General features: G+C 37.6%; 2 protein-coding genes across 2 annotated transcripts in view; both read left to right on the top strand.

Moving 5' to 3' along the window:
- Positions 1-16,862, top strand: part of LOC127360852 (major histocompatibility complex class I-related gene protein) — a 52,845-nt gene that overhangs the window by 8,695 nt on the left and 27,288 nt on the right. The window contains exons 2-5 of the mRNA XM_051395268.1: positions 5,136-5,218; positions 5,788-5,888; positions 6,580-6,638; positions 12,871-13,137. Of these exons, the coding sequence (XP_051251228.1) occupies positions 5,213-5,218; positions 5,788-5,888; positions 6,580-6,638; positions 12,871-13,137 (433 nt within the window). The 5' untranslated portion in view covers positions 5,136-5,212. The remainder of the gene's footprint in view (positions 1-5,135; positions 5,219-5,787; positions 5,889-6,579; positions 6,639-12,870; positions 13,138-16,862) is intronic.
- On the top strand, positions 2,204-4,735 carry LOC127360860 (zinc-alpha-2-glycoprotein-like). Its single transcript, XM_051395284.1, is given in 5 exon segments — positions 2,204-2,579; positions 3,095-3,373; positions 3,469-3,762; positions 3,950-4,212; positions 4,509-4,735. Coding segments are annotated over 4 exon segments (1,008 nt in total). The 5' UTR covers positions 2,204-2,386; the 3' UTR covers positions 4,192-4,212; positions 4,509-4,735.

Here is a 16,862-nt window from a genome sequence, read left to right as displayed (position 1 = left end):
GGAGGTCAGTCAGAGAAAGTCAGTGTTCCAACTATTTCTGTATCAAAAAATTTGAAACTTCATAAGTCAAACTTAACAGACTCAGCACAAACTCCATCTTAAATCTATGGGGCCAAAACAAAAGCTAAATAAAACAGAAGCAGATTAAGCAGAATTGAATTAACATCTGATGTGTCAAATTTCTGTGTGTCACACTGTGTTCTGGACTTTACCTGACAGACAAGTGCAGACAAGTAATAACAGATACAGCAACAACAGGTAACTGACATTTAAACAAACACAACCTTTCAAAAATGTTGTGGTTCCATACATGTTATGTTTATAATAAAGAAATTAAATTATTTAGAGTAAAGCTTTTGTTCACCTCTAGGGATCATTAACTGGTGAACAATTCAATTCAATTCAATTCAATTCAATTCAATTCAATTTTATTTGTATAGCGCCAATTCATAACAGAAGTTATCTCAGGAAAATTTTCAGATAGAGCAGGTCTAGACCGTACTCCTTATAACATTATTTACAGAGACCCAACAGTACCACCATGAGCAAGCACTTGGTGACGGGGGCAAGGAAAAACTGCCTTTTAAGAGGCAGAAACCTAGGACAGACCCTTCGACTCTAGGTGGGTGGTCGTCTGCCTCGACCAGTTGGGGTGAGAGAGAGAGAGAGAGAGAGAGCAACACCAGTAGCAAAAACTACACTAATAGTGACTGATGATGATGAACATGAAGAAGATGATGACGACAACAACGACGGGGGATAATGAGCAGTGACAATAGTAATAATAGTAACTGTAGTAATAATAATACTTATAATAATAATAACACTAATATCAGTAATATTAACAATGGCAGTCAAGCAGGACCATGGCAGGAGGCTCCACCAGGATCCATGAGAACCTGCGAGACGAGAAAGCACAAGAACTCCAGGGAAGAAGTGAAGTTAGTAACATGCATTAATGGGACATGAATGAGTGCAGAAAGAGAGAGAGAGAGGAAGAGAGGAGCTCAGTGCATCATGGGAAATCCCCCAATAGTTTAGGCCTACAGCAGCATAACTAAGGGATGGTTCAGGACTCACCTGATCCAACCCTAACTATAAGCTTTATCAAAGAGGAATGTCTTAAGCCTACTCTTGAATGTGGTGAGGGTGTCTGCCTCCCGAACCACAACTGGAAGCTGGTTCCACAGGAGAGGAGCTTGGTAACTGAAGGCTCTGGCTCCTGTTCTACTTTTAGAGACTATAGGAACCACAAGTAGCCCAGCATTCAGAGAACGCAGTGTTCTAGAGGGGTAATAGGGTACTATGAGCTCTTTAAGGTATGAAGGGGCCTGACCATGAAGAGCTTTGAAGGTGAGGAGGAGGATTTTAAATTCTATTCAGAATTTTACAGGGAGCCAATGCAGAGAAGCTAGTACAGGAGGGATGTGATCTCTTTTCCTAGTTCCTGTCAGTACTCGTGCTGCAGCGTTCTGAATTAATTGGAGCGTCTGAATGGACTTATTGGGGCAACCTGATAATAAGGAGTTACAGTAATCCAGACTAGAAGTAACAAATGCATGGATCAGTTTTTCTGCATCTGTCTGTGACAGGACACCTCATATTCCAGAGAACAAAGACTCAGTCAGTGAACGAGGAAACAACATTGCACTGAAGACAGAGTTAACATCAGTTGATTCTACCGAGCTCTTTGGTTCTTCTTCTTTCTCAAACAAAGATAAAGTTATTTATGTTGCTCCTTTTGTGTCATTTTTTGACAACATTTTAAGTTCTTTCTGTTACAGCAGTTTCATTTGGCCCATGAGCTCCTGTGTAGAGCAGAATTAGTGTGTGAAATTACAGTACCTTCAAAAGAGCATTCACACCAGTACCAGTATACAGTTTGGTTTTGTGTGCATTCCTTTGGGTGCATGGGAACTGCAGTTTACGGTAAATGAAATCACTTCAGTAAAAGAGCTTTTCCCTGCTGATGTTTTGGGGTGTGTGGGAACAGAAAACTGTTCACCGCAGGTCACAGGAAACTGTCCTTTGCACAAGCAATCAATCTGCACGCAAAAGAGAAAGTGCAGAGAAAGAAAATAAGTTTCCTGCTACAGTTTTCACACGTTCACAATAAATGAGCACCCGATTCAAAGTAAATAATATATTTACTTATTTACTTTGGGTAGATCATTGGTTCAAACTCCAAATGATGAGCCTTGAATAAATATGACCAAACTCATGAATAAATGTGTGTTCTTCCTTTTAGATAAGCATTCAAAAAGAATATAAAAAGTGTATTTCAGAAACCTGAAAATGTATTTCCCCTACAGAGGAACAGTCCCTAAAGTTTTTCTGTGCTGGATTTTCTGGAGTGACAAACATCCCAGGGTTCATTGGTGCTGTGATGGTTGATGGAGTTGAGGTTGTTCACTACGACAGCAGCATCAAGAGAGCTGAACCCAAACAGGACTGGATGAAGAGACTAATGGAAGATGATCCAGGACACAGGGACTGGTACACTGACGAGTGTCATGTTAATCAGCGCTTCTTCAGTTCCACTATTGACAGTTTGATGCAGGACCTCAATCAAACAAGAGGTATATTGGTGTATAAGTTTCCTGTTTACAATGGTCTTATTGATTGATAATGGTGGAGCTCTTAAGAAGTATACTATACTATAAATGTATAAATTAGTATTAGTATGTATACATACTAATAGGAATATTATAATATTGGGTGTAGATCATTTGAGCATCTTTATACAATGTCAAATAGTTTAATCTCATCAGATTGTATAAACTGTATAATGTTTTTCAATTCTTAATCTGAAAGTAACAAGTAAAATGTAAAAGTAAAATATTTCTCTTTGAATTATAAAGCAAGTATGAAGTAAATAAAATAAAAACACTCAAATACAAGTAAGTCAAAATTGCACTAAAGTACACTTCTTGTACATTAAATGCACTGATTTCCATTCCACCATAGCTGGTCGATTGTTTGTCATCTTCAGGATATAATTTGATGATGATTTTATGATGATAAACACGATGAGCTGAAAATAACTTTGATGGACTCTCGCTCTGGTTTACTGCAGTCTCTGTCTCTCTTTTAGGCGTCCACACTTTCCAGAGGATCTATGGCTGTGACTGGGAGGATAAAACTCCAGAAGTTATTGGTTATGATGAGTTTAAATATGATGGAGAAGACTTCATATGGTTAGACCTGCAGACACTGGAATGGAACAATTCAACACCATAGGCTTTCATCACCAAGCAGGAGTGGGACAGTGACAAAGCTACAATAAACAACATTAAGTTTAACCTCACCCAGCATTGTCCTCAGTTGCTGAGCAAGTATTTAGACTATGGGAAGAGCTCCTTGCTGAGAACAGGTAGAATCACTGTTCACATGTCTCAATGTGAAGCAACATATTGAGAACCACTGCACAGATCCATATTTTTCTGTCTCTTTCTCTTTATTCTGCAGAGCTTCCCTCAGTGTCTCTCCTCCAGAAGACTCCCCGCTCTCCAGTGAGCTGCCACGCTACAGGTTTCTACCCTGACAGAGCCACACTGTTCTGGAGGAAAGATGGAAAGGAGCTTCCTATTGAAGGTCGTGCGGAGGTCCTCCCAAGCAACGATGGAACCTTCCAGATGAGTGTTGACCAAGTCCCACCAGTCATACCTGAAGACTGGGGGAGTTACGAGTGTGTGTTTAAGTTCGGTGACGAGGACGACAACGTCAGCAAACTGGATAAGGCTGTGATCAGAACCAACTGGGGTATGTTTACATCAGATGCAATTTTATGTTTGTCCCACTAAAACTCTGCACTCTGGTGCACAGTTCAGGAATTATTTACTTCAATAGACGTTACAAATAATATCAGGGTGGTTATAGTAATTTTTCCTAGCTTTACATAAAAAAGTAAATGTTAAGTCAAACCCATTAAACATTGTGTTTCTTACAGAGGAACACTCCCTGAAGTTTTTCTTTGCTGGATTTTCTGGAGTGACAAACTTCCCAGAGTTCATTGGTGCTGTGATGGTTGATGGAGTTGAGGTTGTTCACTACGACAGCAACATCAAGAGAGCTGAACCCAAACAGGACTGGATGAAGAGACTAATGGAAGATGATCCAGGACACAGGGACTGGTACACTGACGAGTGTCGTGTTAATCAACACTTTTTGAATTCCATTACTGACAGTTGATGAATTTATGCCATACTGGAGGTAATTTATATTTTTAGTACTTAAACATTGTAATATGACCAATATCCAGTGGTGCAAAGTAATGAAATACAAATACTTAAATAATGTATGTTTGGTTTTTTCAAGTATCTGCACTTCACTTTTACTATTTTTCTGACATTTCTAACCAAATATCCATAACTTCTACATTTTCAAAACAGACTCATTACTTTAGTTTAGTGGGATGAAGTTTTAAACTGTTGTAAAATATTTGGACTCAATAAGATAGTACTGTATTATGAGCTCCCAATAGGTTACTGTATCTGTCTCTCTCTTAGATGTCCACACTTTCCAGAGGATCTATGGGGGGAAGACCAGGTTTATACTTCGGATGAGTACCGTTATGATGGAGAAGGCTTCATGGAGTTCAACCCAATAACACAGACATGGATCCCTTCAACTCATCCACAAGCTCGCTACACCAAATTTCAGTGGGACACAGACAAAGAGAGAATTAAAAACATTACCCTGCATCTCACAACGTGTTCTGACTGGCTGAAGAAGTGTTTGGACTACAACACTTTGCAGAGAACAGGTAGAATCACATGACCTTACGACTCTATGGACACGTGTGTCACATATACATATAGAGCCACTGTAGAGCTATAATGTTTCTACATTTACACTCACTATCTCTCTCTCTCTCTCTCTCTCTCTCTCTCTCTCTCTCTCTCTCTCCCAGAGTTTCCCTCAGTGTCTCTCCTCCAGAAGACTCCCTCCTCTCCAGTCAGCTGCCACGCTACAGGTTTCTACCCTGATAGAGCCTTGATGTTCTGGAGGAAAGATGGAGTGGAGATTCATGAGGACGTGGACCACGGAGAGATCCTCCTCAACCACGATGGATCCTTCCAGATGAGTGTTGACATGTAACTTCATTCATCAGTCCCATCTGCAGACTGGAGGAGGTACGACTGTGTGTTTCAGCTCTCTGGTGTGAAGAACGATATTGTCACCAAACTGGACAAAGCAGTGATCAGGACCAATGAAGGTAAGACTGAAACAAACTCTCATTTAGTAACGTGGTGAGTTGTAGAGCTACATTTCCCACCGTGCTGTGGTTGATGAAAGTAAGATGTTGCTGTGGAGACAATGAGTTCAGTTGTGGCCGACACTCTGAGCCCTGTTTTTGCAGTTTAACCAATTCTTTCAGTTCACCACTTGTCGTTTTTACATATCAGTTTTTGCACAGATTAAATTAATGAAACGTGACGTGTTCATTAGTTAAACATTTAAAGATGCTGGTAGGTACATTTTGTTACCTTCAGACAGAGCTAGCTGTTTCCCCTGTCTCCATACTTGGGCTAAGTTAAGCTACTGGCTTTAGTCTAATGTTTAACATATGAGAGTAATATCAAGATTCTCATATACATCTAATAAAAGGCTTATTTCCCAAAATGTCAAACTATACTATGTTATCTCTTTCTGAGCAGGGTGATAATTATGTTTTGAGCATAATCAGAAATAAGCTGTTATTATTCTTTCAGAACCACGCAAGATGGCTTTTAGGTTGCAAAAGTATAAATGGGCTTGTGATAAAAGTGTGTTCTGTTGGTTTAGTTCCAGTTCCTTCACCAGCATCCTCCTATGGTCCTGTCATTGGAGTTGGTGTCTCAGTACTTCTCTTCATTGTGGGCATCACTGTTTACCGTTCATGCCAGGTATGTCATAATAAAGTTCTGTGATAACGTTATCTGACAATCCATTTGGCATCTCTAGTGACAATATGCACTGAGCATAGTTTTCTTTCTTTGTGTCCTTTCATCAATTTCTAAATAAACAAAGAAATACATTTCTGCACATTACATCACATTAACCTACAAAACATTGTACAAGATCTGAGCAGCAGAAGGTTTAATTCTCCTTTCATATGTGAACAACATTGAAACACCAAAATGCCTACATGTCCCCCTCCCACCATCCTCTCACACACACTTTCAATTTCAACCTCAGCTGTGCTTCTGTTTGTGTGTGGTGGAGTAGCATGTATGCCTACATAGTAAGATACAGTATAATGCACTGTGACGTTGTGTGACTGATCCGTACATTAATGAGAAGATTTAAAAGGAATATTAAAGGATTTAAATTAACAACAGTAATTAACATTAATATGTTAAACAATTTACATGGATACTGTAAAGGTTAGAAATTGTTCTGTGGATATTGGTACCATATAATTTATAATGACATGCACCGGTAGTATAGATCATCCGGTCCCGCCTTCCTGCAAACCACTGCCACAGTACCAACTACTCTCTTTCACTTAAACCTTGGTGCTCGAACTGGAACCACAGTGACTCTTTATCAGTATGAATACACATTAAAGACGTTCATCAAAATGTCTGAATTCAGCATGAAGACCCTGATGTTTCTGGCTCTCCTGGGAATCAGTCTACAAGGCGCAGCAGCAAGTGAGTCAGTTGATGGCCTGTGATGTTTAGTTCCTGTATCTGTGTACATGTCAATAAGTAACTGGAAAAAGTTCAAAAATGCCACAAAAGGTCACACAAAAAAAAAAAAATGAAATGTTACAGTTCAATTTCTATACATTAAAAAAAAATACCTGACCTAAATATCAGATTTTATTTCTATCCATCATCTAGAAATATCAATATCAGTATTTGCCTAAAAATATTTAAGCAATATTTTAGCATTTGATATATAAATGTATATTTATATGATGTGTGATATATTTGTTAAACATTTTTGGTATTTGCAGTGCAGAATTCTGAAAGTGCAACTTAACACATAAAGCCAAATTGTGTTGGCTATATGACTGGATCAGATAATCGCTTGTGGGGTGTTCCTGGTCTGCAGAGGTCAGTACCTATCACAAGTGGTCCAAGGAAGGAAAAGCGGTGATCCGGAGACAGGGTCATGGGGGGCCAAGGCTTATTGTTGCAAGTAGAGAGTGAAGGCTGGCCAGTGTGGTCCGATCCAACAGACGAGCTACTGTAGGTCAAACTGCTGAAAACGTAAATGCTGGTTCTGATAGAAAGGGGTTAGAACACACAGTTCGTTGGAAAAACAATATGACCACCAGGGTGATCAGGTGGTCTTATTGTTATGGCTGATCGGCGTATAGTGTTGCATACATGTATATAGCAGGTGTTACTAAAACATTTAAAATACATGACATCAAACAAGAATAATAATATTGATACAAAGTAAATACTAATAAAGAACCTATAAAGTGTGTTTCTCTTTACTCTCCAGACCTTCCCTCAGTGTCTCTCCTCCAGAAGACTCCCTCCTCTCCAGTCAGCTGCCACGCTACAGGTTTCAAACCTGACAATGCCACACTCATCTGGAGGAAAGATGGAGAGGAGCTTCATGAGGACGTGGGCCACGAAGAGATCCTCCCCAACAATGATGGATCCTTCCAGATGAGTGTTGACCTGAACCTTTCATCAGTCACTGAAGACTGGAGGAGGTACGACTGTGTGTTTCGGCTCTATGGTGTGAAGAACGACATCGTCATCAAACTGGACAAAGCAGTGTTCAAGACCAACTCGGGCAAGCCTGAGATCAGCATTGACAAAGGTGAGAAACACAGATTTAAAGGGGATTATTATGCTCTATTTGAGCTCTGTATTCTTGGATCTGAGACTCCACTGTTGTAACTTTGCATGATTCACTCTTCAAAAACAACCTTATTTATCTTATAGTAGCTCATCATGCAGCCCCTCAGTTCAATCTCTGAGTGAAACATAAAACTCACTATTTGCACAAACCTGGTAACCTTGATAAATAGATGGATGGATCTTTTCTAATCTGCTTCCTCTCCACACATTGTGATTTTTGTTTATTTGTGTTGTTTTTTGCTGAGCAGAGAAGCCCAAAAACGTCAAAATCTCGATTACTGCTAGAGTGGTTGTTCTTGCTGTCGTCCTCAGTGGTGCTATTGGATTTATCGTTTACAAAATAAAGAAAGGTGAGTTACTTGATTGAACTGAGTTGATGCTCTGCAGACTGAAAAACTTAACTAACATTTAATAATGCACGAGAATGAAGTCGTAATATTACGAGAATAAAGTCATAATATTAGGTCTACGAGAATAAAGTCGTAACAACACATGAATAAAGTCGTAATATTATGAGAATAAAGTGGTAATATTACAAGAATAAAGTCGTAATATTACGAGAATAAAGTCATAACATTACGAGAATAAAGTCGATATATTACGAGAATAAAGTAGTAATTCTATTAGAACTGTCAGCCTGTTGGCTCAGCCAGCAAAACTGTTTAACGATGAAATTATGAATACGTTATCTTACCTGTTGACTGTATGGTATGATTATGTATTGTATTATTATTACATTATTCTTATATTATAACGACTTTATTCTCGTAACATTATGACTTTATTTTCGTAATTTCCAAAAAAATAAAAATATATATTTATTTTTATATTTTTTTTAGTCTGGCCCTAATACTCCATCGTAGTAACCAACAGTAGCAGAGTAAGGCTCAGATATATTGTTAGAATAATCTACAAAATAATACACATAATCTAAATAGAGAGGAAAAGGGGGGATTTATTTCTCAGTTTATATGAGAGAGAATGAGATTCAAAACGAAAGATCTTCTGGCATTTGTGACAAATTCAATTATTCATCTTTTCTTCTTATTTCAGCCAATCGCCCTCCACGTCGTAAGTAGAACTTGTTTTTATTCTATTGTCCCTGACACGTTCTTTACATTGTGAGCTGAGGTAGTTCAGTGCAGGAGAAGAGGACTAACAGTGTGTTTCTGACCTTGCAGCTCCTGAAAACAGCTCTGAGCTCTCTGAGAATCTGAATCACGAGCAAACACACCACCCTGCACACAGTGACGTCATGTGGGACAACAAAACAGTGAACCTAACACCTCCAGTTAAAGCAGTTTAATATTGTTTTGCCGTTCACTGTAAAACCTCTGAAACACTTTATAGTTTCTTACAACCAACGATGTACAGTACGATCATGAATATTTTAGATCTCAGTTAAATTGAATCCTCAGGTAATGATATGATATTATAACTTTTGGAATTGAATTGGAATTTCTGTTTTATATGATTATTCTTTCTGTCTCTTTAGGTTTGTAGTTTAAGTGTCTGTTCACAAAAATGACCTCTAATGATATGAAACATGCAGGTAGATTTTTCAGAGGCTTTGTGATATCAGAACTCTGCATCCACTCAGATATTGAATTGAATTGAATGCCTTTATTGGCATTATACACAGTACAATGAGATTTAAGAGCAGCTCCGTAAAAGTGCACACATAAAACGATAAAATGAAAAAACGATATAAAAGACTATACAATAAATACAATGCAATACAATAAGTACATTAGTGCAAATGAGAGTTGAGTATGGTGACAGCTTTGGGGAAGAAGCTGTCCCTGAGTCTGTTTGTTCTTCTGTTAAAAATCTCAGCCCAGTATGTTTAAAGCAGAGAGAGAAAAACTACACTCAATGCTCAGTGACCTTACCGAACAGATTAAAACTAACATCATTCATTTGGGAGTGATTTTATATTCAAATTTAAAATTTAATTCTAATTTTCAAACGGTAAATAAAACAGCCTTGTTTCATGTTAGAAATATGGAAAAAGTCAGACCTTTTTTAAGTCTGAAAGATGCTGAAATACTCACTGACGCTTTTATTACCTGTCATGTAGATTAATTCCCTAAACAGTCCATCAGAAAGCTACAGCTAGTTCAGAACCCTGCGACTCAAGTCTAAACTAGAACCAGGAAAATGGATGACTCCTCTGCTGAAGACACCGGCTGCCTGTATCTGTTAGAATTGAGTTTAAAGTTCCTCCACTGCTTTCTCTGTATCTTTAAAAGAAAATTAAAAACTTTCAATTGTTTAATCTTTTAATCCGGCTTTTACTTTGGAGTAATGTTATAGCCTTAGTTTTTAAGTATTAATCTTAATTTTTTATATAATTTGTCTCCCTGGTGTTTATTTTTACACAGACATTTATTTGATGTTTTATATTTTAGTGTTTTTACTGCATTGATGTTTGTTTTAATTTGCTACATGAAGCTGAATGTTTGTTTGTAAGGTGATATATGAATAAAGTTGAGTTGAGTTAAACTTTGTGTGTGTTACTATTTACATTTATATGTGGTATTTACTTATAATCTTATAATCAGAATACAGAGTTTTGATGATTTTACACTTAAAACTCAATTCTATAAATGTAAAACTAAAGTAGTCTATATAATATGTCATACAATGCTTTCCATTCTTGCATAATGTTATACATTATATATATCTTATTGTATTATTTATATACAGTTTGGTTTTGGGTGCATGGGAACTGTTTGAAATGTTAACTAAAGTTCACAGTAAATGAAATCACTTTAGTAAAAGCACTATTCACTGCTGATGTGTTGGGGTGCGTGGGAACAGAAAACCGCTCACCACAGGTCACAGGAAACTGTCCTTTGCACAAGCAATCAATCTGCATGCAAAAGAGAAAGTGCAGAGGAAGAAAATACCTTTGCTGCTACAGTTTTCACACTTAATAAATGATGTGTGTTTCTGTAACCTTCCACTAGAGAGCAACATAAGCTTGAAAAGGAAAATGAAATGAATTTGCTGAAGAAAATCTTAACTTATTCTGAGTAAGTTTATAGTGTAGTATATGGAGCTCTACTGTGATTATATTTGCAGATATGTTACAAATATGCCAATAAATCATTAGTTTACCGATTAGTTTTATGGGGTAAAGCACTATTAACTTAATCTGGTAACAACTTATAATAATGTTTGACTTGCACCTCAACCTTTACATAAACTATTGTGTGTTTGATCATATTGTCTGTTCTGATAGTAGTCCTCTATTCTGTGCAAAGACCAGTGAGTAGACCTGAACTCAAACATACAAACACATAAATAAAATACCTTATTATATATGGACTCTGATAAGGATACAATATGTTCCCCTCCATCTCATTTAACAACCAGATGGTCTGTTGCACACAGATGTGTTTAAATAACAGATAATAACACACTGAGAAACTGTACTGCTCCACATCACTGGAGGGAGCTCTGAAACAGCAATAAGACCCTGCTGCATCCACACAAACTGCAGAGTGTCTGATCTGTAGCTGACAGTGACACCAAGTGCTTGCTCATGGTGGGTACTGTTGGGTCTCTATTTGGAAAGTGTCCTGAGATAACTTCTGTTATGAATTGGCGCTATACAAAGAAAATTGAATTTAATTGAATTTAATTGAATGGACCTCCCAGAGAATAATACATTTCTGAACGTTACATCTCATTAACCTACACAACATTGTACAAGTACATGGTGTCACACCTACATGTCCCCCTCCCACCATCCTCTCACCCACACTTTCAATTTCAACCTCAGCTGTGGTTCTGTTTGTGTGTGGTGGAGTAGCATGTAGGCCTACATAGTGAGACGCAGTATAATGCACTGTGACGTTGTGTGACTGATCCGTACATTAATGAGAAGATTTAAAAGGAATATTAAATTATTAAAATCAACAACAGTAATAAACAATTATATGTTAAACAATTTACATGGATACTGTAAGGGTTATAAATTGTTCTGTGTACATTGGTACCATATAATTCATAATGACATGCACCAGTAGTATAGACAATCCAGCCCCGCCTTCCTGCAGACCACTGCTACAGTACCAACTTCTCTGTGTCACTTAAACCTTGGTGCTCGAACTGGAACCACAGTGACTCTTTATCAGTATGAATACACATTAAAGACGTTTATCAAAATGTCTGAACTCACCATGAAGACCCTGATGTTTCTGGCTCTCCTGGGAATCAGTCTACAAGGTGCAGCAGCAGGTGAGTCAGTTGATGGCCTGTGATGTTTAGTTCCTGTATCTGTGTACGTGTCAATAAGTAACTGGAAAAAGTTCAAAAATGCCACAAAAGGTCACAAAAAAATTAAATGTTACTGTTCATTTTCTATACATTAAAAAAAAATACCTGACCTAAATATCAGATTTTATTTCTATCATTATCTAGAAATATCAATATCGGTATTTGCCTAAAAATATTTTAGTAATATTTTAGCATTTGATATATAAATATATATATATATGATGTGTGATATATATCGATTTATTCTCTGACAGATTTGTTAAACATTTTTGGTATTTGCAGTGCAGAATTCTGAAAGTGCAACTTAACACATAAATTATATATATATATAAAAAATATACTTTTATTGCCTTTAATCAATTGACAGGAAAGGGGAGAGAGAGAGGGGGGATGAAATGCAGAAAAAGGGCTACAGATCAGACTCGAACCCAGGGCCGCTGCAGCAAGCACTCATCCTTGATACAACATTTAGTGCACGGCTGCCTGGATATCTCACCTGGTAGAGCTGGCGCCCCTGCACTAAATATTTGACCCGTTTAACATTTTATTTCAGAATAAATAACATTTTTCAAGACAGAATCATCAGAAATATTAAAGTAAAGAGTTTCTGGAGCAAAATCTTCATCTATAAATGTATTTTTGTGTTTATTGACTGCACAACAGATATTATTAGGTTTGAATGTACTGTAGTTCTCTTTGATTCTGTGTGCAGGACAATAACATTGTTCAGTGATTTATAAAACTGAAATGTTACATTAATGTTTTCTTACAGTGACTCACTCTCTGAAGTATATCTTCACTGCGTCTTCTGGAGTCCCAAACTTCCCAGAGTTTGTTACTGTTGGGTTGGTTGATGAAGTTCAGATAGATCACTGTGACAGTAACACCAGGAGAGCAGAACCCAAACAGGACTGGATGAGCAGAGTCACAGCCGAGGATCCTCAGTACTTGGAGATGGAGACTCAGGCCTCTGTGAGAGCTCAGCGGACCTTCAAAGCCAACATTGAAACTGCGAAGCAGCGCTTCAACCAAACTGGAGGTTTGTTTATTTCATTGAGTTCTTCATGTGTTTTATTCATGTAGATTCAACTATGAAGTCCAGATGATGATTGTCTGTGAGTGTCTTCCATCGAGCCAATAACAGCAGGAGGTGTAGATCCTCTGTGTTGGTGTCTGTGGATCAGTGTGTCTCTGTGGTAAAGATGTGATATCAACTGATGATAGAAGACTGTGCTGTGATCTCACTCTGGTTTAATACTGTTTCTGTCTGTCTTTCTCTCTCTCAGGGGTCCACATTGCCCAGAGGATGTACGGCTGTGAGTGGGATGATGACACTGGAGAGGTTAATGGTTATGATCAGTGGGGTTATGATGGAGAAGACTTCATAGCATTTGACCTGAAGACAGAGACATGGATCGCTCCAAAACCACAGGCTGTCATCACCAAACACAAGTGGGATTATAATAAAGCTCAGATAGCGCAGAAAAAACAATACCTCACCCAGATTTGCATTGACTGGTTGAAGAAATATTTGGACTATGGGAGGAGCTCTCTGCTGAGAACAGGTAGAATCACATGACCTGATGTAGTTTAATGGACACAACAATCTTCATCTTTCTCTTCAGTTTCTAACCAACAGTAACATCACAACTAAAGTTTACAGTAAATGAAATCAGCTCAGTAAAAGCACTATTCACTGCTGATGTGTTGGGGTGGCTGGGAACAGAAAACTGTCCTTTTCACAATCAATCAATCTGCACGCAAAAGAGAAAGTGCAGATACAGAACATAAGTTTCCTGCTACAGTTTTCACACTTTCACAATAAATGAGCACCCGATTCAAAGTAAATAATATATTTACTCATTTACTTTGGGTAAATAATTGGTTCAAACTCCAAATGATGAGCCTTGAATAAATATTACCAAACTCATAAATGAAAGTGTATTCTTCATTTTAGATAATCATACACACAGAATATAAAAAGTGTATTTCGAAAGCTGAAACCCTATTTCCCCTACAGAGGAACACTCCCTGAAGTTCTTCTTCATTGGAGTTTCTGGAGTGACAAACTTCCCAGAGTTCATTGGTGCTGTGATGGTTGATGGAGTTGAGGTTGTTCACTACGACAGCAACATCAAGAGAGCTGAACCCAAACAGGACTGGATGAAGAGACTAATGGAAGATGATCCAGGACACAGGGACTGGTACACTGACGAGTGTCGTGTTAATCAACACTTCTTCAGTTCCACTATTGAGAGTTTGATTCAGTTCAACCAAACTGGAGGTCATTTATATTTTTAGTGCTTAAACATTGTAATATGACCAATATCCAGTGGTGCAAAGTAATGAAATACGAATACTTTGTCAATGTGCTTAAGTAGTGTTTTCATGTATCTGCACTTTTCTTGAGTATTTATTCCCCCCTTACATTTGATCAAGATCTGTACTTCATATGGCTTAAAATTTAAAAACAGTTGTTACTTTAATTTTAATTCATTTAAGGTGAATTATGGATTATTATTTATTTTTTGCATCAAAACCGCTGCACATCACACATGACCGACATAATGAGGAAAATGACAAAAACAACGTAAAGACATAAGAAGAAGGTTTTAAGTACATTTCTGAAATTGAGTATGTGGACTATTAGAAAAAACACTGCAGAGAACAGGTAGAATCACATGAACTTATGTACTCTGTGTCACATAAATAGAATCACTCATTCATCATTACACACCGACCAGATGTGTGTTTCTGTAACCTTCCACTAGAGAGCAACATAAGCTTGAAAACTGAACCAGAAATGAATTTGCTGAAGAAAATCTGTTGTCAGGAGTTTTCACACCTTCAGAATTTAAGTGAGTGTATTAAATGAGATGATGATGGAGGAAGGATGAAGGGGTGATTATTATGTATGTTACTAGAATGAATCACATTCTATCTTGAACTGTGATAGTTAGGGTTGTTTAACTTATATCAGTGTAATCTGAGTAAGTTTATAGTGTAGTATATGGAGCTCTAGTGTGATCATATTTGCAGATATGTTACAAATATGCCAATAAATCATTAGTTTAACCATTAGTTCTGTGTCCTTATATTTCAATTCACCAAAGTTGGTGAAAACAACTACATCAAAATAAAATAAACACAAAGTTGTCACTGAGTGCATGTGTCCAAATAGTGACGAAGAAAAGTGTCACACACTCAGCTCTTGTCTTCCTATTTGTTGCTACCTGTCTGACTGTGATCTGCCCAGAGAGATTATATCTGAATATCACATAATGGCAAAAGAAATACAAGAAGTTGCTTTCTCTGCCTATCAGATCTCTCAGCTGATAGCTCATGACATCTATCCATTCATTCAAAACTGAACACGTGGCTCACTTAAAACTGAAGTTCAACTTAAGATCAGCTCAAATGTGATCAAGCTACTTTTGTCACATTGCATCTTCAGATAAGGGAAAATTTTATTTCAGCCTTTTGCTTTAACTGCAGATTAACTTTTAAATGTAATAATGTGAACATAGTTGTAAACTATCCCTTGGAAATTAGTTTGACTTGCACCTCAACCTTTACATAAACTATTGTGTGTTTGATCATACTGTCTGTTCTGATAGTCGTCCTCTATTCTGTGCCAAGACCAGTGAGTAGACCTGAACTGAAAAATACTAACACATAAATAAAATACCTTATTACATATGGACTCCAATAAGGATACAATATGTTCTCCTCCGTCTCATTTAATAACCAGATGGTGTGATTGAACACAAAAGTGTTTAAATAACAGATAATAACAGTCCACACTGAGAAACTGTACTGCTCCACATCACTGGAGGGAGCTCTGAAACAGCAATAAGACCCTGCTGCATCCACACAAACTGCAGAGTGTCTGATCTGTAGCTGACAGTGACCTCTGACCTCCCAGAGAATAACACATTTCTGCACATTACATCACATTAACCTACAAAACATTGTACACAATCTGAGCAGCAGAAGATTTAATTCTCCTTTCATATGAAGTTGAAACACCAGAATAAAGCCCTGCCTACATGTCTGCCCACACAGGCTAAAATAAGATCCTTTTACTTTCAGTTTCAACCTCAGCTGTGGTTCTGTTTGTGTGTGGCGGAGTAGCACATAGTCCTACATAGTGAGACGCAGTATAATGCGCTGTGATGTTGTGTGTGTGATTAAAATAATTTACAGGATCATTTCATCTCAAAGTGTTGGAGCATCACACAAAGAAGAACTTTTTTATTTTACACTAGATTTTAGTGTTAAAAGGAATATTAAATGATTAAAATCAACAACAGTAATTAACATTAATATGTTAAACAATTTACATGGATACTGTAAGGTTTAGAAATTGTTCAGTGGACATTGGTACCATATAATTTATAATGACATGCACCGGTAGTATAGATCATCCGGCACCGCCTTCCTGCAGACCACTGCTACAGTACCAACTACTCTGTTTCACTTAAACCTTGGTGCTCGAACTGGAACCACAGTGACTCTTTATCAGTATGAATATCAAAATGTCTGAATTCAGCATGAAGACCCTGATGTTTCTGGCTCTCCTGGGAATCAGTCTACAAGGCGCAGCAGCAAGTGAGTCAGTCAAACTAATACGATAATGACTAACACTAACTGGAAACTAAACTGGAGTTTCACTTCACATCGAGATATCAGCACCAGAAAGAAGGACGACTGTTTTTACAAACGTTCTTTCTGTCAATAAAATTCAGACACACGACTGCAGGA

Source organism: Dicentrarchus labrax, unplaced genomic scaffold, assembly GCF_905237075.1.
Source record: "Dicentrarchus labrax unplaced genomic scaffold, dlabrax2021, whole genome shotgun sequence".
NCBI lineage: Eukaryota > Metazoa > Chordata > Actinopteri > Moronidae > Dicentrarchus > Dicentrarchus labrax.
This window is presented reverse-complemented; position numbering and strand designations above follow the sequence as displayed.